Raw genomic sequence first — 17,261 nt, 5'->3', positions numbered from 1 at the left:
AATTTTTGTAGAATTTCACTATATAATACTTTAATATCACTGGATAAATACACGTAAAATATTTCATTACACCATTACTTTTTAAAGCTCTTTTGAATCGATTATTTCAAAATTGACATAAGTCACTAATTTTTAAAGTTTGATTTTTTCAAATCTTATGGTAATAAAAAAAATTACACCTACTTTATAACAATGAAATTTGGCAGACTTACATTTAATTAAAACATCAGGTGCAGTAAATTAGAATCATCACAACTATACAGGTCACTAACATGTTCAATTTTTATTTTTAAATATATTTAAAATTTTAATTTGGTAACTTATGCTGTTTTTTATATGACTAATTCATTTGGTATATTTAAATAATATGTAAATACATAAATATATTATGCGTTAATGCAATTTTTTGCATTTAAATATTGTTTCTTGTAGAAAAATCTGTTTGGCAATATATATCGATTATTAAATTATCCATAATAAACTAATGTTAATAATGATCCTCATGTTTGAAAACATTTTTAAAAAACATGTATAAGTATAGATTTAATTTGCAGATATAATGATAGGACTATGCCTACTTAATTTAAAACCTTAATTTTAAAAATCAAAACTTATTCCTATAATTTAAGAAAAACTTTTCTCTTTAGATACTACTTGTACATATTAATGATAAAAATAAATCAAAGCGTTATTATTATAGGTTACATAATAAAATCATTATTTTTAATTTATTAATCTAAGTTGGTAAAAAATCATATATCACTAATACATTGTATTTTTAAAACTCACTAAAAGAGAAAAACTAATTACATTCTACACATTGATTAATTATAAATAAAAACTATCAGCCATGTATTCAATTTTACATAGTAGGCCATTTTCATAAATTTTGTATTTAGTTTAATAATATTTAATACATTGAGAAGAGTTACATAAATTTTTAAAGTGTTTTAATTTATGATCTTCAGACTTTAAAGTTATGAATTGTAGATTACAGTATTTTAATAAACAAATAATTATTTTTTTCATAATTGTCTTATCAAAAAGATTGTGGTACTTTAAACCTATTTTAAAAACGATGGTAAATAATGATAAAAATTGATTAAAATGTATGATTAAAGATTATTATCGAGTTTCTTTAATAGAATTCATCTGATGTTATCAATGCAACAAACAATTCCTTGTATACATAAGGTACCTCAAATATAATATATTTATTCTTGCAAATAATTCATAATAAACTTGATAGAATAATACTACATGTAGTCTACATGTCAATAACTTTCAAAAGACCAGTACAATATTTAAACACTTATAATTAAGATTTAAATAATACTAAACCAAATCTATAATAATACTAAATAAAACTAAAAAAATTCTCTTAATTATTATTGATTTAACAGAATTCTAGTGGTAAATGATAAATCAATAGTTCTAAATACATTTAATATCAAGTACAGTATACTGTATATAATTATAGCAAATTTCAAAAATTATAAATTTTGATTTGTGACGCTCTTGCACTCATGATAAAAAATGACGAAGTTTATAACAATTTAATGTACAAATTTTATTGTAAAAGTATTATTTTATCATTTAGAGTAGGATATTACGAGGTGTTCAATACAAATTATAAATAAAATAATGGCTTTTAATGTTTACCAGCAGGGTTTTCAGTTTTAAATATTTTTTTTTAACAATTTTTTTATCTTGTTTAAAATAATTGAAATGAAACATAATATGATTAAAACAATATGTTTAATCTTTAAAAACATGTTTTCTTTTTAAATCTTTTTTAATTTTTTAAAAATATTACATTTTATTTTGATAGTTTAAATAATATTTTTATTGAGTTTTTTCATTTTTATTTACTTAATGAATTATATTTGGCATATAAAATCACAAAAATCAGTTAGACAGGTTATATTTTTAATAAAACTCGAAAGTTTTACCTAAAAAACCTTAAAAAATGATTATTATAAGTTATATTAATGACTTAACACAAAAAAAAAATACTTAAAAGTAGTATAAAATATACGTTTTTTTAATTTCAAAAAATGTTTGATAAAACCATAATTTTTAAATAGAAAAAGGAGATATATTTTTTAATTACCTTTAAAAAAACTGTAATGTAATGTGAATGATGGCAAAAAATTACAAAAATAAAAATAAAATTTTGAATTCTACTTGCAAACTATAAAATAAATTTATATGTTACTTATCCTATTTTGTATTTATTAAATATCAATAGTATTTAATAAAGTATCAATAGTATTTAAGTTCTTTATAGAATATTTCTAATTAACATAAATTTAATTAAAATAAAGTATAATTTATTTCGTTTAAATAAACTTGTTTTAAATATATTTTAAACAGTATTAAAAAAACAGACAATTTTTTTTTTAATAAAAGAACTTTAAAATAACATATAACTGTTGAATTAAAGTGAAAAAAAACTTTTTCTGAACCCTGAATTTTACGTCAAGTAACTGGTTATGAATAATAATTAAATCTTCTAAGCCAATAAAAGATATAAATAAATAAATTGAAACATATTTTTTTTATTTGTGTTTTACGGCATTCTTATACTTTATGATTTTATGTCCAAACAACTCAACTGTTGTCAGGGTAACATATTTATTCTTTATGCGTTAAATCGAAGTGTTAATGGATACATTGATCATACACAACGAACTTTAAAAATATTTTTTTAAATGTTATTAGTTAAGAAAAATGTATTATATTTATTGTAGTTAAATAGTATAATTAAAATTCATCATTGTTTTTGTAGAATTGCCCAATAAAATTATTTGAAAAAAAATTTTATATTAATTATTTTTACATCCAGATTTAATGAGTCGTTTTTAAGCATCATAACTATAAAATAAAATGGTTAGTCGAACAGGATTATTAGCTGCACCGTTATCGGAAACATATAAAAATGATAATTTAGAACATGTAAGTATTTTTATTTTTTATTTGGAAAATAAATTTTATTATTATTTTATAAATAACGAATTATACTTGTATGCTCTTGTTTATTATTAGTATTATTATTAATATTTAAGCTTTAGTAGCCTGAGATAATTACAATAATGTATTTTTTGGATCTATAAAAAATAAATAAACAAAAATATTACTCAAAATACATAGAACTGTATTTGAAATTGAACACATTATTCTAAATACTTAGAATATTTAATATTTAAATAAAAACCATTGAAAAGAGTCACGTAAAATTTTATTTTGTTTACTCTAGCAATTTTTTTTATGTTTACATATTAGGTAAAAATGGTAATTGCTTATTGTTGAACACTAAATTTATTTTTATATAATAATTTTAATAATTTTTTTTTTTAGTTTTGTTTAGTTTTGTTTAGTATTGTTTATTTTTTATTTAAATTAGTAGTTTAATAATTTTTAGGTCCATCTTATATTCCTTAAAACGGTAAACTCCTAATTTTTTTAAATATAAATGAAAATGAGCTATCTAAGAAAATAACATAAAATTAAAAATAAATTAGAAATATTAATTGAAAATTAAAAATATTTATCTCAAAAATGAAAATTATAAAATAATTTGTAAATATATTTGTAAAAATAGCTAATGTTATAAATAACTTTTATTAAATATAGTGTTGTAAAATTTCCAAAAATTTAATACTAGGTGAGATAAAATTTTGTAAAACTATTCTGACATTTTTTAAAAGTTAAACCTTACTTTATTTTTATTGCCATATTAGTGTACTGTGAAATCGAAACAAGAATTAGAGTAATAATGGAGCTTTTCACTTCTCACCAATCCTAAAAAAACGTCACTTTTGAAATTGCTCGGAAAATATAATTATAAATATTCATAAAAAATGTATATATTACACCCTGAAATGTATTAATTTACATACGAAAATTATAATAAAAACAATAAATAATTAAATAATAAAAGCTAAGAAAAAATGTATACATATATATTTATTTTATTTTATTAAGTTATATAAATAAAATAATTATTTTTAGGAAAGGTCAATCGAATTGACTGGACTATTATGTAATCCAGCGCCATTTGTAATGAAACCTTTGGCAACTCTGTATAACCCATATCCATATGGTTGTTCAGTATTGTGCAATCATCCTCTTGATAATGAAATTAAGGATCTTGTAAAAAAAGCTAAAGATGCCTTAGTAAGTTGGTATCCAATAGTAAAAATTGAGCATGTTACACACTTCCTTTATGCAGGTATCAACCATTTTCCGTGCTAAACAGATGCCAAACACAAAGAACACAAAAAAGAAACCTTGAACACAAATAGATTATGTAATTTTTACATCATCTTTTGACGATATTATTTTATTTCAAATGACAAAATATAAATGATGTGTCTTTTAAAACCAAAATAACTTCAAATAATGTTGGGAGGAATAATGTAATTTCTAACAACAACTTTCGATTAGTTAATACATAATTTAAATTGTAGTTTATATAATTCGTAAATTCTATTAAGTCTATTGTTACTTAGTTGTTATTATTTTTTTCTTAGACTTTGGACCCAAAATCATCATTCAATATTCCTGACATCGATGAAATCAACATAATTGTACCAGAGGAATTATTTAGAAAATATACAGAAACTGACTCAAGAGCTACCAGTCCACTACCAGTTACAATTATACCTAAAATACCTATACAAGAGCAAAAGTTAGACAAATCAAAGCTAGTTTTAGAATTGGGTCGTAGTAGGAGTCAACAGTCATCTATAAAATTTTCAGTACGATTATTTTTTGTAAATATTAAACATACATAAATGTATGTATACTTATTTATGTACTAATTTCAAAAAAATTTAATTGATTATAATATTTTTATTGTATTTTTAAAAAGTACTTATAATTGTTGGTAGGAAAAAATTCTTATAAATGATATAAAAATAAATTTATTTCAGTAAATATAAAACTTATTTAAAGTTGAAAATTAGCTATTATCAGTTATTAATAAATTATTATAATGATAAATTTGTTAATAACTTAATTTATATTTACGCTGCTAAGGGAGTTGTCAGTTATGATTTTTGTGAAGCTTTTTCTTTATGCCAAGGTTCTGTACTTCATATGCCATCCATTACAAAGTCAGTGTATCAAAACGATTTACTTAAAGATAAAAAATTATCATCAAATAAAAAATCAAAATGTAAAAAACAGTTTCGCCAAAAAATAAATATAACTGAAAAACAAGTTGACTACATAGCCGATAACTTAGTAAGTAATATTGTACACTATTGTAAATTAAAATTATGTTTATCTAGTTTAGTTATTTAGCGTCACCTAGATTTATCAAGGAAACTTGACGTGCAAAAAGATAACAATGAAATTAAAGAAGTAACTTGGAGAAAAGGAAAACCAGTAAAAATCGGAAAAAAAGCTAAACAAAAATTCGACAAGAAGATTTCAAAACAACGTAACATAAAAGATTTTAAAGGATTTCAAGAACCATTAGAAACTCAAGTAAATGATATAGAGTCTACTCTGACACTTCTATAACTTTTGATCCGCTAAATATATAATATTCCTTTCTTTTTATATAATTTTTACATTTTTTGATTACGTTAAAAGCATTTTTTTATTTTAGTTTCTAATAAGAAAATATAAAAACACATTTTTTTTTTTTAAATTTTATAATAGACTTTATTAGCTCTTTTTGTAAAAAAATTGTTGATAGGTCGATAACAATTTTAGGTTAAGTATTTACAATATTAAGGCTTCTACACACTATCTGATTTAATCAGGTATCTTGTCGGTCTGACCAAATCAGACGATACATACACATGGTACGGCAGTCACTCAATTTGGTCAGTTAATAATAAGGGTTGACTGGTCAAATGGCATGGCCACCTGACAAGACCCGACAGGACATTTGTCATACAATAGTTCATATAGAGTACACATGATCTGACTTGAATAAATTATCCTTTCGGGTCGATCCAATCAGATAGTGTGTGTGAGAAGTACAAATTGTATACCAGCACGAACCCACGCGCACTACACATCCACTCAATGTATAAAATTGCTTATAACTTAAAAAGTACTTATCCTAATGTTGTTTTGGACCCATCAACATTTTTCGTGAAAATGGGCCAAAAAATATCTATTCTGAAATTTCGAAAAACTTAAAAATGTTGTTTTTATTTTTTCTTATTAGAGACAAATAATAAAACATATGCTTTAATGTAATCCTTAATTGTGAAAGTTGCTTATAAAAGGTTAACAACAAAATATATTTAGTGGATCAAAAGTTATAGAATCTATCAGAATAGTCTGGGACATCCTGTGTTTTAAAATTATTAATATCAAATGGAAAATGTTGATATTTATTAATTTATTATTATTACTGTAATAGATTTCCAGTATGAATCCTAATTCTCCTGTTAGAAGTGTTGTCGAGCATGATGAAGCTACAGAAGATGTTGAAAATCATAAAAATGAAGAAGAAAAGGACAATTTTTTCATAGATCCAGTCGTGTTAAAAGAACTACAAAGAGAATTACAATTAGTAGATGTTGACATTGAATTCGATACTAAGGTACTTTAAAGTATCAATGTATTTTATTTAGATTTATTTACAATAAAATGTTATTTTTTTTATTCGTGAAATTTTATCGTAAGAAACATATAGCATTAGAAGAAGCTTTAAGAATGAGATCGAAAATAACTAATCAAAAAATTAATGAAGAATTAGAAGTTCTTAAACAAGACATCGGAATGACAACAAAAAATATAAATTTACCAGGTTTGCCTAGAACATTTTCTAGAAAAAATATACGATTTGAATTGCCTATTGATCGAAAAAGCCTCAAAGGTTTTAAAAAGTATAATTGTATTTATTAGAATAAACAACAATAAAAAGTTAATGTTTCATAGACATGAAGCCCTTAGATTACTTAAAAAGTAATGTAAAAATTGCTAGTAGCTGTATGATAATATTTTCTAGAGTGTTTGAAAAATATTTAAGTTCTACTACCAGACTTATTAATGAAAGAGTAAGTAAAATGTATAATAGTGTAAACTGTAAAAATTAATAATAATAAATATAAACTTTTTTCCAGCATTTTTTTGCTGCGTTAAGTGAAGTTATGGGAAGACCGTTTACTGAACAAGAAGCGATAGACTTTCAAAATATTATTCAATGGTCACATAATCAAGATTTGAATTTTCGAGAATGGTGTGGATTATGTAGCGCTGCTGAACGTTTGTATGGTAAAAGATTTCATGACATTGTTAATATAATAACATATTTATTTTTACTAGCATATCTATATAATATAATTTAGATGTCAGTTGCTTCTAGTCAAAATACGAGAGGCCTATACTATAACATCGACCTAACTCGTCAATTGAATTTATTTGACAAAAAAAATTATGGCTAAAAAATAAAAAATTATAATTGCTAAAAAATCAGTTAATTCAATTTTTTTTAAAATTAAATTAAAAAAAAATCGTTAATTATTGAGTTTAGATTTTGAGATTACCCATATATTTATTGTTACTATATTATCAAATGTGGCCTAACAAATTTTATTGACCATTTTAAAATTTCAGTCTAATTATTTTCAAAGATTATAGTTTTTTTTATTCAGTACTTTATTTATATATTTTTAAAATATTCAAAAAAGGTGCTTTATTTAAAAAGTTTGATTTTGATTGTCCCATAAATGGTATCAGAAAATTTTCAATGATTATTTTTATTTTATAACAATAAGGTAATTTTTTTATATTGTTATAAATAATAAAAAACCTCATTACAGTGGGGACGTGGGATAGTTGGACTGTGTATAGATGATATCTATAGAATGTGATTAAAATCACTATCATAAAAAGCGCTTCGATGCAAATTTGTTAAATTCCACAATAATTTGTATATTTGTAATTTTACGATTTTTATGTTTTAAATTTTCACTTAAATATTTAATATTTGATCAATTATTTGTTTAATTAAAAAAAAATTGAGGTTTTTTTTATTTTGATAGTCGATTTTAATAGTAGGTTTATTAGCTTCGATGCGAAATTGAGAAGGTATTAATTTTACTATGATGTATTTTTTTATTTATTTATTTATTTTTTATTTATTATTTTTTTAGCTNATTGAGAAGGTATTAATTTTACTATGATGTATTTTTTTATTTATTTATTTATTTTTTATTTATTATTTTTTTAGCTTCGATGTTTTTTTTTGTGTCTGTTACCACTTTTTATCACCTCTCACAAAACCGATTTCTTTCAACGATACGTCAAAAGATCTCAAATCGTATCTGGTCGGAGACATTACCCTCAAAAATTGAAAAAATGTCTATCGTTCCCCGTAAGTGGAGAAAACCTTCAAAAAAATTATGAATTTATAAATCGCTAATTTTCGAATTTTTTTTTACTTAAATCTGCCATTTTCAAAAATGAACAAATCAATATAATATTTTTTTTTATAGATGATTGATGTCTTTACCTATTTGGTATATTTTTTTTTATAAATTTGACCCTTTACCTGCCCACAGTAGGGGATTTAAAATGACAACTTTTTCACAAAAAATTACTCTTTTCAACTTAACTTTTGAAAGTGTTCCGAAAACTCTGACACTTTTATATGTATCTTAAATTAAATATAATGTAATATACATAATTATGAAAAAAAAAATAATATTTTATTTTGCCTTGACGGTGAAAATGGCTACCACATGCTATTTTTGTGTTAATATACGTGGTTTTGTATTTTATTTTATCTTAAAATACTTTACAAAGGGATTACACTGATTTTCATAAATATTCTATCAATCTAATTGACATATTATAAAAAGTTAAACATATTCAAATTTTTTTGTTTCTTTGAAGTCGAAAAAAATAACTTTAAAATTTGAACTAGCTAAATTACCATTTTTATTAAGTGACAAATGCGACGTACGGTTTCTGAGACGGTAACACTTGTATCTTTCACGCTTGTGGCTCTGAATCTTTTTTAATTTTTTCTTAATTCTTTTTGAGTAAGAAAAAAATGTTTAACTTATTTGATTTTTATCTCATTTAGATATAATAACTTCAATAAATATCAAGGATGCCATTACTTTAGTCTCCTCTCGTGGGAAAAAATTTATATTAATATTATTTTACTATGTGGTTTTTTTTGTAGCTATCATTTATTTTCTCAGGTCTCACTTGAGCTACTTTTTTCTATGATACATCTAATGTTTACGATTCGTATCAAGTCGAACATATTACCCTCAAAAATAGAGAAAAAAAATTCCACTTTATCAATTAAAAAGTTACTTAGCTCACATTCTCCATATAGACAATTAAAATCATTAATTTCTAATGTTTTCTAAGTAATTATTGTCGAATTAGATTTGATATGATAATAGGTTTCAACTACAAAATTAAAAATTTTACTTTGTAATTGATTAATTTTTAGCTTAGATGATAAGGTATCATGAGCTGGTAAGCTAGGAAAGCTGATCATGATGTGTTTTTTTTTGTGTGTGTGTCTGTTGCCACTCTTTCTCAGCTCTCACTAGACCGATTTTGATGAACAATATGTCAAAAGATCACAAATCTTATATAGTTTAAGACATAACCCTTAAAAATTGAAAAAAAATCCCTGACTTCCTGTAAATTGGGGATATCTCCAAAAAAACTACAATTTTTCAAATCGGTAAATTTTGTCATTTTTTTTACTTTTTTTCTTAAAAGTACCATAACTTTTTCAAAAATTAACAAGACAATTCATTTTTTTTTATGTTAAACTTTAGACATTTGCCTTTTATTTGATATAATTTTTTTGTAAATCTGACTCTTTACCTGCCCACAGGGGAGGATTCAAAATAGCAACTTCTGCAAAAAAATTTTACTTTTTCAACTTAAGTTTTGAAAATGTTCAGAAAATACTCCGATCTTCAAACATATGTTAAAATAATGTTATGTAATATAAGTTAAAAAAAAAAATTTTCCAGATGAGTTATCTTATATATGAAAATAGTTGGCGCATTTAAATGATATGTAATTTTGATGTTAAAATTTTCGATTTCATATTTTATTTTTTCAACTTTAAATTACTATAACTTTTTGACAAATTTATGGATCAATACAAATTTTTGTTTTTAAATAATATATAATATATATATATATATATCATCCGACTTACGTTTTTTGTAAATCGGACCATTACCCTTTATACAGGAGGGTTTAAATTTTTAAAAATATGAGTGGAAAGTAGAAACATTTTAACTTAACTTTTGAAAATATTCCGGAAATACTCCAAGCTTCAAATATATGTCAAATTAAAGATAATTTTATGCACTATAAGTACAAAAAAAAAAAATTGTCCGGACACATTTTCTGCTGTGTGTAAATGCCCGTTGAATTAAACGAAAAATGTAATTTTTATTTATTTATAAAGTCTTCCTGACATCTCGTCATCTAGACTTACAATTAACAAAGTAGATTTTTTGACATTTAGAAACTAACTATCATAAATATATACAAGGTCATTAAAAAATGATACTATTTACACTATTCTATGATTAAACTAATTACAACTAGCTATTTACATTAGGATATACATAAGTTATAGTATGAAGAGAAAAAAAAATAATAATAATGACAATTATAATAATAAAAACAATGCCAGCCGTATCAGAAAGGTGAGAACTTACAGAGGAGTGGATGCCGACTCGGACCATTACCTACTATTTGCTGTCTACAAAACGGAATATGGTGAAAAAAATACCTATTGAAAAATATAACTTACAGAGATTAGCCGACCCCGAAGCTCTAGAGATATTTGTTGAAAAAGTACATGACAATATACAAGATAATCAACCAGGCAGAGAAAGTGAATTACAAACCATCAACTCCGGTTGGAGTCAATTAAGAGAGGCAGTGATCATTAGTGCAAGTGAAGCTCTGGGCATGGAAAAAAGAATGAGACAGAAGAGCTGGTTGCAAAGAAGCAATAGATAAAAGAAATGAGCTCAGAAAGACAGCCCTTCAGAATCCATCAATTGATGTTACAGATAAATACAAGGAACAAAGAAAGACTACTAACAAGATTTTAAGAACATAAAAGCGTCAATTTGAAAAGGAAATGATCGAAAAATTAGAGATTAACAGGTACAATACAAAAACTTTCTTCAACAAAGCTGGTAATCAAAGCGGACTAAAAGCCGCAAACAAAAATCTTGACAAATAAAAACGGAACTCTAATCACTGACGAAAAACAGATAGTTAATGAATTTAAGGATTTCTTCGAAAAGCTACTAAACAGACCGCTTCACAACACGGAAAAGGAAGAAATAGAATTCCACACTGTAGAACCGGAAATTAAGGAACCCTCTCATGAGGAAATTGATTGGGTAGTGGACGGCCTTAAAAATAATAAAGCACCAGGCAAAGATGGTGTAGTAGCAGAGCTGTTAAAGAAATGAGGGACAACGTTAAGGAGAAAACTAACAGAATTGATTAGAGAAATATGGAGAACAGAAACGATATCAGACGAATGGAACACTGCTATTATTTGTCCTATATTAAAAATGGAAAACCCAGCAGAAACAGAAAACTACAGTGGTATTTCCTTACTGGACGTGGGATATAAAGTCTTAACAACAATAATATTTAAAAGAATTAATACATATGCCAATGATATTATCGGGAGTTATCAATGTGGGTTTCGAAAGAGCAAGTCAACCACCGACCACATATTTGTATTAAGACAAATTATGGAAAAGTACTACGAATTTGATGAAGATCTGCATTTAGTATTTATAGATTACAAACAGGCATATGATAGTATTGACAGGGGCGAGTAAGGGAAGGGATTGGAAATACTTGAAATACCGGGGAAATATGTAAATCTGATAAAAATCTACAGCGATAAGACAATTTGCAAAATACGATTTTTGCAGAATGACTCGGAGCCAATTGAGGTAAAAACCGGCTTACGCCAGGGGGCGTAACGCACTATCTCCTACATTATTCAACCTAGCTCTTGAAAAAATAGTAAGAGATATCCATAAACAACGGCAAATGAAGATAAGTGGAGATTCAGTGATTTTGGCTTACGCCGATGATATTGTAGTGATGAGAGAGACTAAGGAGGAGGTTGCCCAGACAACCGAGATACTAATTAAGGCAAGCATGTCAATGGGCATATATGTAAATGAAAATAAAAATAAGTACATGGTGATGTCAAGGACCAATCTAATCATAAACGACCTATTGGTAGACAATTGGAAATTTGAAGCAGTGGACAACTTCAAGTATCTGGGAGTAAACGTCAATAACAATAATAATATTTACCATGAGATAAATGAAAGAATCGTGAGTGGGAACAGGTGTTACGATAGTATAATTAAGCTCCTAAAATCAAAATTACTATCATGGACATCAAAGATACGCTTATACCATAACTATTTGCGACCAATAGTGACGCACGCGAGTGAGACATGGTCATTAACAAAAGGCGATGAGAGAAAGCTGATAATATTTGAAAGAAAAATACTGCGGAATATATTTGAACCACGCTTTAACCGAGAAACAAATACGTTTGACTGAAGAAAAAATTAAGAGCTACAGAAATTATACAAAAGACCAAACATTCTAGCCTTTATAAGGAATGAAATACTAGAGTGGTTTGGACACACTTGGAGAGCGGATGGTCAGTTAATAAAAAAAGTACTCGTGAAAAAATGAACAAAAAAAGACCCAGGACCCGGTGGATCGATGTAGCTGCCAAGGATTTGAAAGCCATAGACCAGAATGTGGCATATGAATTGACTTACAATAGAGAGAGATGGGTGGACCTGTTGAAGGCAGCAATGGTCCTTAATGGACTGGTAAGCTGAGAAGAAGAAGAATGACAATTAGATTAAAAGTTCGTGTGGGCATCCACGCTTGAGATGTCGTACAGAAGGGGGGGCAGTTAAATTATAGTATTTTGCACTATCAGCCGAATGCATTAGATTGAAAAAATTAATCGCTAATTTCTTTATATAAACTGTTAAATATGGTAGCTAGAAATCCAAGGTCAGTGCAGCATTACTAAAATGTAAAAATGTGTAAAAATCACTGTTTATTACTTAACATATAAAAAACTTAATACTAAACATATAAAATATTAAAATATTTTAATACTTACAACTGCCATAACTTTTTGTAAAATGAACAAATTAAAATTATTTTTTTTATATTGAAACCTTAGATATTTTTCGTTCATTTGATATAATCTTCCCACAGGAGGAATTTAAAAAATCATTTTTTGCACACAAGTTAAGCTTTTTCAAAGTAATTTTTGAAAATGTTCTGGAAACATTGACACTTTTATTTAATCTTAAATTAAAGTTTATATTATTATTTAGAATAAAGTTCATAAGACATATGAAGTTAAACTTATTTCAATTTTTTTTGCTTTTTTAAAGTCGAAAAAAGAACTTTAAATTTGAATTAGCTTAAATTACTAATTTTATTAAACTGCAAAAGCGACGAATAATTGTCGAATCGGTAACACTTGTGTCTTTCACAGTTAGGGTACCAGGTTTGAATCCACCTGTGGCAATTAATACTTTGCATTTTTTTTTGAGTTAGAAAAATTTTTAAATCATTAGATTTTTATCTCATTTAGATTCATTAACTTCGATAAATATCAAGGATCCCATCACTGTAGTCTCCCTTCATAAGAAGATATTTCTTATTCATATTGAAATTATAGACAGTTATGTTATTATTGTTAATATTCATGTTAATATTATTTTACTATGTGTTTCTTTTTGTGGCTGCGATTTATTTTTCCAACCCTTGGTTAACCTATTTTTTTAAATGATTACTATTCGTATTTAGTTGAATGCATTACCCTCAAAAATTGAAAAAAAATCACTTAATCAAATAAAGAGTGCCTTAAACAGCATTATTTATACTAACAATCAAAATGATTCATTTCTAATATTTTTAATGTATTATTGACGAATTAAATTTGATATGATAAAAGTATTCAACTGTAAAAGTAAATAATTTTACTTTGTAATTTATTAATTTTTTTATTTGTGTGTGTTACTAATAGTTTATAACATTCCAAATTTTTTGGTAACATGTTGCTATATAAATTACAAATCTAAAAAAAAATGATTTTTAGTTTCACCTGAATTTAGCAATCGATTTTTACAATTATAATCAACATTTATAATTCGCTCAATTGAGTAGATATTTTTGACGACTTTTTTTCATTGGTTTTTTTAATTAAAGTAAATCATTAAAATTAATTCAGTTCTACTAATTTCAATTATAGAATCTTTTTAAATACCAAAAGCTAATTCGAAATGAATACTATGATTTTTATTTAAGTGATCTATTACGATAAAAAATCGATCTTTACTAATAAATTTATTGTAAATAGTAATTATAAAATTTCGAGAGTGCATATTAATTTTGACAATACCATTTTTTTCTATTTAATTATGTCAATTTGAAACGTGTAAGATAAGCTAAACGTTATGGTAATAAATTTATATATTTTTTTTATTATACACTTTCACTTTAAAGAGCAAAAAAAAGTAGATTAAAAGTAATTACTTTTAACATATTAAAAATTAAAATTATATAATATATAATTTAAAATATATATATATATATATATATATTATATTTTTGAACCCAAGAATTACTAATCTGAATACAATTAAAGAAATAGAAGTTGATGTTGCTTTTGTTATTATCCACGAATTTCTTAGAATTAATCACTATCTACAGATTTGCATCGAAGTGTTTCTTATGATAGTGATTTTAATCACTGTCAGATTAGATCTATACTGGATACAAATATGCCATGTCCTCACTGTGCCGCGACCCCACTGTGCTGAATTGGGTTTTTTTTTTTACTGTAAGAGTCGTAATTTTTGAGTAATTTACATAAATCTAAAACACTAACCCTAGAATTCAATTTTTGAACTCACTTGCAGCATGTGTTAATTTTGATCAATCTTAACCAAATTTTGTAAAACTTATATTTTTTTTATGGTAACCAGAGATTTTCCGCTCATTTATTTCTTTTCATTTTTCATGTTCTCACCATAGTTTTGCTCATGCAGTCTGTACATGTATTCTTTGTGTGTATTTTTAAATCTTAGCTCATCTTCTTTCACTTAGTATAAAATGTATATCTGTTAATATAGCTAAGACTTTGCTTATAAATAAACACGCTTTTATAGTTCAAAAATACTTTTATTCTTATTAACGCACTACCATTAATTTAAACTAACTTTTCCAAGTACTAAATATCACCAGCTGAGATTGTATTGTTGTTGCTCCAGCGAATATCAGATAATAGTAGTTTTAACTACAATTCTGACATTACGAAAAATCGGTTCCATGAGAGCTAAGAAAAAATGGTAAAAGTAAAATTAATAACTTCTCAGTTTCGCATTGAAGCTAAAATCGTTTGGATCTTAAGTTAATAGAATAGCATATGAAGTTTATTGTGTGTAGAATATCAATAAAACAGATGATTGATAGATTCCTTAAATTTTCTAACGGAGTTTGTCATTAATCGAATACCAATCAAATTTTATTATTAGCTATCATTTCACTTATTATGATAGACATTATGACATTTTTATCATGTTTGTGCACACCCTTTTTTTCACTATAGATAGTTTTCTGTGGAATAATGCACAATCGATTACTCAAATATAGAATAGAACGGATTATAACTGACTAATTGATCAGAGTCGTGGTCGTTCTTTATAATAATAAACGAAAATATTAATTCTCAACTAAGTGCACCGTTTTCTAGGACTAATCGAAATTTTTTTTTATTAACAAAACAAAGTAAAATATGAAATTTTTATTTCAAATCGAAATCAAAATACATGAAATACAAATCGATTTACACTTAGTAAAGAATTTTTTTTTTTATTTATTTTATGTTTTTTATTGTTATAAATAAAAAATACTATGTATTTTATTATTAAGGGTAAAGTATATAAACTACCGGATATTTTGATATGATCATTAAATATTATAAAAAAGTTTTTCTTGTATTTTTAGCTTTAATCGAGAGAAACTATTTTTAATTTAACTTCCTCTCTTAAAAATAGTTTGGATACGACTACTAAGATTTTAAGTATTTACTTATTGATTTGTAAAATTTAAATTTTGTTATCAGGGAAGTACTTTGTTTTCCAGCCACTTAGTAAAGAACAAGATCCATGTAACGAAGTTGAATCTGCAGATTTCTTATTATTAGATAAATGGCTCCAGGATATTCCTTCAGAGAATCCTATTTATAAGCTGCTAACGCTCATTAAGACTGTATAAGGAATTAATAACTAAGCTCACATAATTTATTTTTATGATTGAAAATTTGATTGAACATAACAGAAAATTTTAAGTGAAGCATTAATTTTATGTAGCTAATATTAATTTGTTCTGTCTCTTCTTTTTTATACAAATAAAGTTTATACGTTTATAATATTTCAGCTATAAATTACTTTTAGGCTCTAGTATGCAACACAAATAGCAATAATGTTATTTAATATGCTTTACAATTATTATAAAGTGTTATTAATATTATTTAATTATTATTATTTTTTTTCTTGGAACGTTAACTGGTAGAAGTAGAGAATTAGTAGAAGTATTGGAGAGGAAAAAAGTTAACATTTGTTGTGTGCAGGAAACTAAGTGGAAAAGAGAGAAATCAAGAGAAATGGGTGAGGGTTATTAAATAATATACTCAGGAAAGTATAGTACAAAGAATGGTGTAGGGATAATAATGGATGAGAAAAAAAAAGTAAAGTTATAGAAGTAGCTAGGAAAAGTGACAGGATTATAGTCGTGAAATTGATATTCGAGGAAAAAGTGCTGAATGAAATAAGTGTCTATGCACCACAAGTAGGATGTGATGAAATAGACAAGGAAGTGTTTTGGTGAGAGATAGACGAGGTGATGCAAAGGGTACCTGGCAATGAGGATAAGGTGATAGGTGGAGTTATGAATGGACATGTAGGTAATGAGAGGAGAGGATATGAAACAGTACATGGAGGTTATGGTTTTGCTGGGAAGAATGAGGCTGAAGAAAGAATCGTGGATTTCGCAGTATCTTATGATCTTGTTGTGGTTAATATTTATTTTAGAAAGAGGGAAGAACATTATAAAGAATACTACAAAGGAGATTGTTGGTGAGAGTAGGAGTAGAATGCGAGGAAACAAGGAAATCTGGTGGTGGGATAAGGACGTTAAAAAAATCA

General features: G+C 25.4%; 1 protein-coding gene across 2 annotated transcripts; it reads left to right on the top strand.

The window, feature by feature from the left end:
• The first annotated feature begins 14 nt into the window (after positions 1–14).
• On the top strand, positions 15–16,488 carry LOC126906963 (uncharacterized). 2 transcript variants are annotated; one of them, XM_050687943.1, is made up of 11 exons: positions 15–263; positions 2,849–2,958; positions 4,015–4,179; positions 4,536–4,763; positions 5,044–5,250; positions 5,311–5,496; positions 6,389–6,571; positions 6,655–6,847; positions 6,910–7,028; positions 7,095–7,245; positions 16,181–16,488. In XM_050687943.1, exons 2-11 carry the CDS (start codon positions 2,890–2,892, stop codon positions 16,330–16,332), a joined length of 1,653 nt encoding a protein of 550 aa, XP_050543900.1. In that variant the 5' UTR covers positions 15–263; positions 2,849–2,889; the 3' UTR covers positions 16,333–16,488. The 2 variants fall into 2 exon arrangements, with proteins under 2 accessions (XP_050543900.1, XP_050543891.1); XM_050687934.1 differs by having other exon boundaries at positions 2,792–2,958.
• The last annotated feature ends 773 nt before the right edge of the window (positions 16,489–17,261 follow it).

This window comes from Daktulosphaira vitifoliae, unplaced genomic scaffold, assembly GCF_025091365.1.
Source record: "Daktulosphaira vitifoliae isolate Bord-2020 unplaced genomic scaffold, ASM2509136v1 Scaffold_1, whole genome shotgun sequence".
Taxonomy (NCBI): Eukaryota; Metazoa; Arthropoda; class Insecta; order Hemiptera; family Phylloxeridae; genus Daktulosphaira; species Daktulosphaira vitifoliae.
Note: the sequence above shows the minus strand (reverse complement) of the source record. Positions and strands in the feature narration are given on the sequence as shown.